The 10,355-nt window shown below is 40.0% G+C and overlaps 1 protein-coding gene across 1 annotated transcript; it reads right to left on the reverse strand.

The window, feature by feature from the left end:
• Positions 1 to 1,228: 1,228 nt before the first annotated feature.
• LOC122144459 lies at positions 1,229 to 1,975 on the reverse strand. The gene is given in 1 exon segment (XM_042755370.1): positions 1,229 to 1,975. A coding segment is annotated over 1 exon segment (747 nt).
• Positions 1,976 to 10,355: the final 8,380 nt, after the last annotated feature.

The raw sequence follows: 10,355 nt of genomic DNA on the forward strand, positions 1-10,355 counted from the left end.
TGATGTTTTTCAAAGATGCATTGATACGAAAAGCACTACACAGCAACTGAACTAATAAAAGAAGAAAAGTTAATAATAATGAGTAAACATAAAAGGTAATTTGTTTGTTGTGATTATGGAATCATCATCATACAGACTATTACATATGAATTTAACAGTGATGTCGCGACTTTGCTTTCAAGCATTTTAAAACACTGTTCAATAACTACAATCAGGAATTAGTTATAGGCAGGTTGCGGAGTTGGGTTCTTTCAGAGCTGTGATTTACACTTTTTTTGGTGTTGGTGTAACCCTGTAAGAAAAATTGACCACAAAAGATCATTGATCATCTCTGAACCCAGATTAGGCTGTCCGATGCTGTGCAATCACACTGTCCTCTTCTCTTTTTTAATTGTGCTCTCGCTATTGTGCATTTAACTGCATCTATTTCTCTTAAGGAATAAGTTCAGAAGCCTCTTTCATAAACTGAACTTACACTCCAGGTTAATATTACATCACTCTTAGTTTTCTATAACAAGCATAAATTCTATTTCTATTTTAATCAAATTTAAAAAGATCGAAAGAAATGGTAATTCTTTTGTGAAACCGGGTTTGTTCCATGCGACTCAAAGTATCTGAAGCTTTATATGTAGGCAAAAATGTGCAATCCACTCGAAATGAATGACTGAGAGCGTGAACATCAAGAGAAACATTTTCGTGTTCATCACTCATGTTCAATTGCTAGGAGTTTGCCTTGCAAACATTAAAAGTTACTTCTGACATATGGGGGTTGCAATGGGATACACGTGCGGCACACACCCACAACACACACACACACACACACACACACACACAATGCGAGTTAATTAGAGTTAATAAGGTGCACAGTCTTTCGAATCCCCTGTATCTCTTAAATGTCTTCATAGAGAAATCACATTATATTTAGAGACCTGATTCTAAGATACACGGTATCTGTACAGCCACTTGTCAAACACTATGTCTGCAGAAATACAGTTGACGATGTCCGTTTAGTTAAATTGGGGTTTGGGTGGGGTCCGTTCTTGAGGATACTTGAGAGTTTGTGATTTGGACTGAAAATCACTTGCTTTGGCGGGACCTGGGGAATTACGCTTGACCTGGAAAAAGAATGAATATTGTTAATCAGATGATTTTTTACTGGTCAGATTCATCGAACCAATAATTTTTTAATTATTTATACCTTACAATATAATAACTCATCAATCTATCATTATATTTGCACATCTAACAGAAACTCTTCATAACTGACTGATAGGCTTGTTTTCTCACAACTCTTGACAGTGTATGTGACTGAGATCTTGAGTTGATCTCTCTGAGTAACTTCACATCTCCACTCTCTGTTCTGATCTTCATTCAGGAGTGTTATACTCTGAGTGATGATACAGTGATCTGATGAGGATGATATCTGATATCTGGAGTCTGATCTCGTCAGTTTAACACCAGCCTGATTCACCCAGAACAGCTGAATTCTCTCAGAACGGATCCAATCATCACAAGAGACTCGAGGATATGAATACAGCTGACAGAAGAGAGTCACAGAGAGACCTGCACTGATCTCAGTCTGTGAGGATGAGGATGAGGTTTGGTGAAGAGACTAAAACACAAAAAATCATGGGAGTTTAAACCAAGAATTTGCCCTTTTAAAATGACCACATGATTTTAAAAATACCATGAAGAACAGCAGAAAAACACGAGCATCAGTTCCTTGTTGTCCATTCACATATTGTCTGCAGCTGTAAGATCCATAATCTTCTTTTGAGATGTTGTTGATGTTCAGAGAGCAGTCAGACCCCAGACTCAGTCTCTCATGTCTCTTGATTTGTTTCATAATTATCCCTCCAGCAATCAGTTCAACTGCTGCTGAATGTCTGTTATAGAGCCATGTAGTTGATGTGCAGTCATGAAGAGCATTATTACAGGGCAGACTGACATTTTCACCAGAACTGATGAAACACATGAGTCTCAGTCACTCCACTGGTACCTGAAAACACAAGAATATTTGAATAATAACTATGTTATACATTAATTAAATGAAAACATACCAACATAAAAAGCAGAATATTCAAATCATAGTCTTTTTCCTCACTTAATGCAAACACTGTACAGTATAATATTTTTTTTTACGTGTGAGGTGTGGAGAGAGAGATATATTCCAGAAGGCACAAATGACACTTATGAGCCCATTGCCTCTTTCTCTAAATCTTTGCTTCATTATTTGCTCACAACTCTTTCTTTTAAATACTATCAGCCCCTCCTGTGGTTGTGAACTTCCTCTGATCTAACAAACTGGGCGTTTTCAATTCTACTTGAATTGGTACATACTGACACAATGTCAGTGCATGATGGAGTGCACATTTCTCTTGTAAATATCCATTCAAATTCAAGTAGATTTAACTTCTAATATATATATATATATATATATATATATATATATATATATATATATATATTATATATACAGGTCCTTCTCAAAAATTAGCATATTGTGATAAAAGTTCATTATTTTTCATAATGTAATGATAAAAATTAAACTTTCATATATTTTAGATTCATTGCACACCAACTGAAATATTTCAGGTCTTTTATTGTTTTAATACTGATGATTTTGGCATACAGCTCATGAAAACCCAAAAATTCCTATCTCAAAAAATTAGCATATCATGAAAAGGTTCTCTAAACGAGCTATTAACCTAATCATCTGAATCAACTAATTAACTCTAAACACCTGCAAAAGATTCCTGAGGCTTTTAAAAACTCCCAGCCTGGTTCATTACTCAAAACCGCAATCATGGGTAAGACTGCCGACCTGACTGCTGTCCAGAAGGCCATCATTGACACCCTCAAGCGAGAGGGTAAGACACAGAAAGAAAATTTCTGAACGAATAGGCTGTTCCCAGAGTGCTGTATCAAGGCACCTCAGTGGGAAGTCTGTGGAAAGGAAAAAGTGTGTCAAAAAAACGCTGCACAACGAGAAGAGGTGACCGGACCCTGAGGAAGATTGTGGAGAAGGACCGATTCCAGACCTTGGGGGACCTGCGGAAGCAGTGGACTGAGTCTGGAGTAGAAACATCCAGAGCCACCGTGCACAGGCGTGTGCTTTTGAACCAGAAACAGCGGCAGAAGCGCCTGACCTGGGCTACAGAGAAGCAGCACTGGGACTGTTTGCTCAGTGGTCCAAAGTACTTTTTTTTTTTTTCGGATGAAAGCAAATTTTGCATGTCATTCGGAAATCAAGGTGCCAGAGTCTGGAGGAAGACTGGGGAGAAGGAAATGCCAAAATGCCTGAAGTCCAGTGTCAAGTACCCACAGTCAGTGATGGTCTGGGGTGCCATGTCAGCTGCTGGTGTTGGTCCACTGTGTTTTATCAAGGGCAGGGTCAATGCAGCTAGCTATCAGGAGATTTTGGAGCACTTCATGCTTCCATCTGCTGAAAAGCTTTATGGAGATGAAGATTTCGTTTTTTTTCAGCACGACCTGGCACCTGCTCACAGTGCCAAAACCACTGGTAAATGGTTTACTGACCATGGTATTACTGTGCTCAATTGGCCTGCCAACTCTCCTGACCTGAACCCCATAGAGAATCTGTGGGATATTGTGAAGAGAAAGTTGAGAGACGCAAGACCCAACACTCTGGATGAGCTTAAGGCCGCTATCGAAGCATCCTGGGCCTCCATAACACCTCAGCAGTGCCACAGAAAGGGCTGATTGCCTCCATGCCACGCCGCATTGGAAGCAGTAATTTCCTGCAAAAGGATTCCCGCCCAAGTATTGAGTGCATAACTGAAACAAAATTATTTGAAGGTGACTTTTTGTGTATGAACAACACTTTTCTTTTATTTGTCGGCATTGAAATATGCTAATTTGTGAGATAGGAATTTTGGGTTTTCATGCGCTGTATGCCAAAATCATCAGTATTCAAACAATTAAAAGAACTGAAATATTTTCGTTGGTGGTGCAATGAATCTAAAATATATGAAAGTTTATATTGTAATCATTACATTATGGAAAATACTGAACTTTATCACGCACCGCCCCCCCCAAATGCTTCACTTTTTGAGAAGGCCCTGTATATATATATATATGATGTATATATATATAGATATAGTATAGTATAATATATAATTTTTATATTATTTACTCACTAACTGTAAGTTGCCCGTCAACATCTGTAATGCAGGGTCAGACCGCTCCACAGATTCTATCGGAAAAAAAAAAAATCTTAATTGGTGTAACGGAAGTGAAAAACGAGAGAATCTTACGTGCTGAAAACGTACCGGAGGTGAGGGTGATTAATTAATGACAGAATTTTCATATTTGAAAAACTATACCTAACCCTTTAAGTTTAGCTAAAATGCTTGCTAAAGACCAAACATATTGTAATTTGTCTCACGTGAGTGCAAAAAAATTTTGTTTCTTGGCCCTCTCCGTGAACAAATTAGTATATAATACTATCTGTTCATGTATATCAGTAAACAGGGATTATTCCTGGGAATCCATAACTAAACAGGGACAACAAATAACTTTTTAAAGAAAATACTTGTTCATCAGTTATCAAGACAATTCTAAATATGTAACTGTGTGTTTCATGAGAGAAGTCAGCGCGAAGAACAAATAGAAACATTTAAAATAAACAGTCTTACAAAATACTCCCCAGAAGGTAAAATCCACAGCCAGGGAAACACGACGATCAGGCACACCCAAAGCACCCACACCACACACACACAACCCAGTGAGCTCACACACACACACACAGGGTCAATGTACAGATGTCATCCATAGATGAGACCCGGTACCACCAAACACTGAACAGAACTGCAACTTATATAGTAGGGAACGTAAAGGGGGATAATTACTAGACAACCACCTCAACATAATGACACAATCAACAGGAGACAGAAACTAGGTCACACAGAGAACATGGGGAATGAAAAACACAACAAAACATCCGTAACTGTGACATTTCACCCCCCTCCCGGAAGGTGCAACCTCACGATTTGGAGAAAAAGGGATGGGATGGAGGGGAACTATGGAGGAGGACAAAGGAGTGAATGTGGGATGGAAAAAAGAGATTAGAGAAGGTTCAGGAGGTGGTTAAAAACGAGATGAACGGGAGAGGACGATAAAACAGAGTCCCAGGGTATGTGATGATTGCAGGAGGAGGCCAGAGGTGACAACAGAAAACAGCAGAACCGAACCAGATCAGGAGGAGGAGCCAGGCAGGACCCAGGCCACAGCCATGATGGTGGCCCACGGTGGAGCCAAGCGGGCTTTGCGAGGGCGATGAGGACGGTAGGGAGCCTACGGAAGGGCTGAGGACTCCTAGGGGGCCGACCGACGGCAGTTGGAGCAGGTGGAGGAGGAGCCGAGGCGGAGACGGAGGCCGATGAGCCAGGGTGACAGAGAGGATCCGGAAGGCCAAGGTTGGAGCTGATGGCACCGTGGACCGAGGTGAGGATGCTGGAAGGCACGTTGGTGGAGCCGAGAGCGACAGAGGACTGAGGTGCACGGGGAGTGGAGTCTCGACCGCGTAGTGGCTGGCTCGATGACACAGACCAAGGACAGAGTCGGAGGTACGCGGGAGCCTGGGTGGAAGCTAGTGCACTGAGAGGCCATGGTGGAGAGCTAGGAGCTATGGTGGAGCCGCTGGGTCGAAGGGAGCTATGGTGGAGCCGCTGGGTCGAAGAGATCCTCCAGCCAAGGGATCCTCTAGCCATGACGCCGATGGAGAGTGGCAGACCTGCCAGCGCGTATTAAGCGTACATATTGTGGTCTGAGAGTGAGCAGAGGAGCAGACAGGAGTCATCGGTGGTGATTGTGAAACAGGGATAACAGGAAGAGGCAGGAAAGGGAGGGTGGGTGGGTGGGTGGGTTTGGGGAATTTGTGAGTCTCTTTATGGATAGTGTGGGATGGCCACACACACCATATAGCGACCCCCCCCCCCCAATATGGGAGGTGTGTCCAGACAGGGTGAAGGCACCGAGAGAGGAGAGAGACATGTATTACATTATATTGTTTGGTATGATTTTTTATCTAAAAAAAATATTTGCAAAAAGATGCTTTTATTTCTATTAACGATATGCTCCATGTTATTTGAGTAAATGAATTGAGAAATTGTCCAGCAACACTATATAACAATCTGTGTCAATTTCAGGTTCCACTTGAGAGCTGGGACTGTCAAATAGCAAGGTGAGTCCCTTTTCTTTTTTTTTCTTTTTTTTAAGTGTTCAGTGCAGGTTGAGTTATTCAAGCTATTTGAATGCCACGATGTATAACTGAGTATTGATAATATTGAGTGCCTGATAATGTTACTAGTGCTGTTCAAAACATACTGTTTGTTAGGTCCGATTGTGGCTTGCAGCTTTCTGGAGAAATGCTCTTTCAAATAACTTCACACTCAGGATCATACTGAACAATATACCCGGTCATGACAGTCATAGTCCTCTAGCTATGCTATAGTGTCTGTGTGTCAATTTAGGCACAAAACTATTTTTCATGTTCAAGTCAATAATTAAAGTAAGTGTGTAATGGAAAATTACAGGAAAATCACAAAATGCTTTACCTTGGATAATATTTATGATGTGGAAAAGCCATATAAAGTGCATGCATAATTACGCGTTTGTCAATATTCTGATCATGGTGATTTTTAAAGCAAATGATCCAATCTTCCCAAACCACACCAGTCACTATTAATTTTTGTTTACAATTCATATATCTTATAATTATAGTAATTAACTGGAAAGTGAAAACATTCACTGTTGCTCCAGAAGGAAACACAATTAAAAGGGCTGAAAACTTTCTTGAAGCAGAATGAAGATGGGTGCATTTATCTATTTTATTTTGCCTAAATATATTTTTTCATTTAGTACTGCAATTCAGGAGCTACAAAAGATACTTGCATGTTTCCCAGAAGACAAAATAAGTTAAATTTACCCTGATCTTCAAATTCAAAAAGTTTTAACCCCCTTAATGCATTGTGTTTCCTTCTGGAGCATCAGTGAATGTTTGAACCTTCTGCAATAGTTGCATATGAGTCCCTCAGTTGTCCTCAGTGTGAAAAGATGGATCTCAAAATCATACAGTCATTGTTGGAAAGGGTTCAATTACACAAAAAGGTTGGAAAACCACAGAATTTGTGGGAGCTAAAGGATTTTTCTGAAGAACAGCAGGCAAGGTTTAACTGTTCAGTAGGAGGACAAACAGAAAGAGAGACTCATGAACAATATCACCAGTGGTGGAAGAGTACTGAAAAATTTGTACTTAAGTACAAGTACTGTTCCACTGCTGAAATACTATTCAATTACAAGTAAAAGTTACTGGTTGTCAAAAAGTATAACTTGTAAGTAAAAAGTACAAAGTACTCCTCTACAAAAACTACTCAGTCAGTACTAATTAGTAATTACCTTTTTAGCCGGCGATATTTATGTACCAAAAAAAATTCATATCAAAGACCTGCTGGATAAATAGCAACTTTGAACAAAACCAACTTTATCTTATTGACAAAGTACGTGAATTAGTGGTAAGATACAGGAATTTCTAACTTCAAAACCTTGGGCGGGATAGGAGTGTTTTAAGGGGTCCTATTATGCTCTTTTTATAAAGTCTTGATTTCATTTTGGCAGGTTGTACTAGAAACATGCTGCTCATGCTTGGTTGTTTGTAAAACGCCATTATTTTTCACATAATTTACATTAATTACAAACCTTTCTCCCCCAGTCCTGCACAAACGGCGGCTCGATTAGTTCCGGGTTGATGAAGGTCCTCCTCCTGCACGCCTTCCAAAAAAACAAAATGTTGTTGTGATTGGTTAGCGTGTCCCCGCGCCTGTGTAGTGAGTTTGGCGAACAGCTCAGATGGTGTTCAGTACTACCACCCGCCCCTTGCCAAAGCAGCAAGTTCTGTCTGCTCCAGTTTAGCTTAAGGAGTGCATCAATATTGTCTATATCAGTTTGAGCCGGATTCAGACCCTCTGAGCAATATTAAACAAGAGGATCATGCAGAAGCCCTTTGCCACGCAGATGGATAATTGCAAGACATATTAGAGTGAGAGGTAACCATTAATGATTTGTTTTTTGGCTAAATGCACGTTTTTAGATAAGGGATGTCACAAAACACTGCGTTAAAAACAACTGCAGTTTACTATCCTACAGATAAGCGCAACGGTAATCGTCATGATGTTTACATCAGCTGCAACGTAGTACAGTTTGTGTGTAATGAATGAAGAATAATAGACAGTGAGACTTCACTTTTTGAATGGAATTAGTGATATATAAATCAACTTTTTTGATGATATTGCTAATTATTGACCAGTATCTGTAAGTTTGAAATGCCGTTTCTGCGATGTAATACATATTACCGGTTGCATCTTCTCTGCAAGAGTGTTTTATTGATAGTCATTTCTTTGTAGCAGTAAGTCATTTCGATTTTCCTGCTTTAAGCCCATAATCAGCCTCATATATTTGATATTTGAAAAAGCTAATGTGTGCCAAACATTAATATATAGAACATTTTATATATAAATCAGTGACCGTAATAGAAGAGAAGTTTTAAAAGGTTAGGGACTTGTGGAAGCTCTAGTAATTTTTAAACCTTTATTTTTAGACAGGCAAGTGAGTTAAGAATAGGTTCTTATTTACAATGGTCGGCCTGACAAGTGGGAATAACCACTTAGGGAAAGGGAAGCAGGCGGACTAAAATAAATACAAAACATTAGAAAACATACCAGGTTAGCATTACATAAATACAATTTAAAAAACACAACAGAGTGGAACAACAGACACTTATAACCAGCTAAGTGTACAGGTACATAGGAAAGTGATAGCGTGGTGAATCATCAATCTATGTTGCTGTAAAAAATAGATATGTAGAGAAGCAACTGCATATGTCCGTGAACAAGTATGATATAATATTTTGAAGGATGAAAATTGTAATTAGTTTATCCAGTTTGAGAATATTTTGCAGAGCATTCCAGTCACGAGCGGCAGCAGATTGAAAAGATGCAAGACCAAACGCAGAGTTGGTTTTGGGAATGCTTAATTGAAGATGAAGTGAGGACCGGGTGTTATATGTGACGGGCTTTGGCTGCAGCAGGTGACCTAAGTAATGAAGGTGAGTGTCCGAGAAGGGTCTTGTAAATGAAGGTGAACCAGTGAATTTTACGGCGTTTGTGAAGGGAGTGTGAACTGTGTGAACTGTTCTTTAAAGAAGCCAGCTTTAGAAGCCTCCCTCACCGCTTGTGTGGCGTTGTTCCTAATTTGACGAAATAAAAGGGTGTCTTTGACAGAATGTGGCTTGCATGCTTTGCGCCAGGCTGTATTTTTCTGCTGAAGCAGAACAGCTAGATCACGATTAATATACCATGGGCTATCTGCGTTTTTTTATGTGTATCTTTTTGTTATGGGGCAATGTTGTTGCGTCACTAGCAAAAAAAAAAAAGTAAAAAGCAAGATCTTTAAACAACACCACCCATGCATCACTCACGTGTGGGAATCAGGCTGGACTCCTCTACCAGCTTACATGGGTCAGATCGTAAGTAAGAAAGCTTGAGCATCGAAATGTTTCAGATAATCGTTTAGTAGTGATTACAACATGCTGTTTGAGCAGGAGGTTTGTTTTCTCCCTCTCTAAACACAGGCAATGAAACAGTGGGTCACTGAGGTCATTGCAAAAAAACACCCGATAGGGTACATGAGGTGGGGCGTTTGTAAACACAACATCTATCGATGTAGTCCTTGTCGACAACTTTTTGGGTTGTATCTAGTAGGCCAGGTTTATGATTTTGGTGAAGGTTTAGGCAGTCAAATTGTTGTACAAATTTCTCAGGGGGGGCTTAAGCATGTCCCAGTTAAGATCGCCCAAGTATGATCACCTCGGACCTGGTGAAATGAAAGGTGCAACAGCATTGCTTAAGGCCTCTAGGGTACATGCTGGTGCAGATGGAGGGCGATAGCAGCCAGCCACAGATAAAGAAAAGCTGTTTGATAATTTCCCATGTTAAGAACCAAGAAGATCATACTGTTTGGGTATAGACTTTGCCAGGGCTATACTACATTTGAAGATTATTCTTTGGTGTCCACACCATCAAAATTGCCACCAAACCCCACCAGCGCCGCCCCTTAGATGACCTATCCTGCCGAAACAGGTTGTAACCAGATAAATACAAGTCAGGGTAGGGAATAGAGTTACGCAACCATGTCTCAGTGATTACTAAAAAAAACGTCAGGGTTAGAAACTCTCAACCCATACTTTAAGCTGGTCCAGTTTAGGTAATATGGTTCTTGCGGTTACATGCAAAACCCAAGGCGTTATTGCGGTTTACAAAAATCATCAAAACATATGT

The sequence above is a fragment of the Cyprinus carpio genome, unplaced genomic scaffold, assembly GCF_018340385.1.
Source record: "Cyprinus carpio isolate SPL01 unplaced genomic scaffold, ASM1834038v1 S000006678, whole genome shotgun sequence".
NCBI classification, from domain to species: domain Eukaryota; kingdom Metazoa; phylum Chordata; class Actinopteri; order Cypriniformes; family Cyprinidae; genus Cyprinus; species Cyprinus carpio.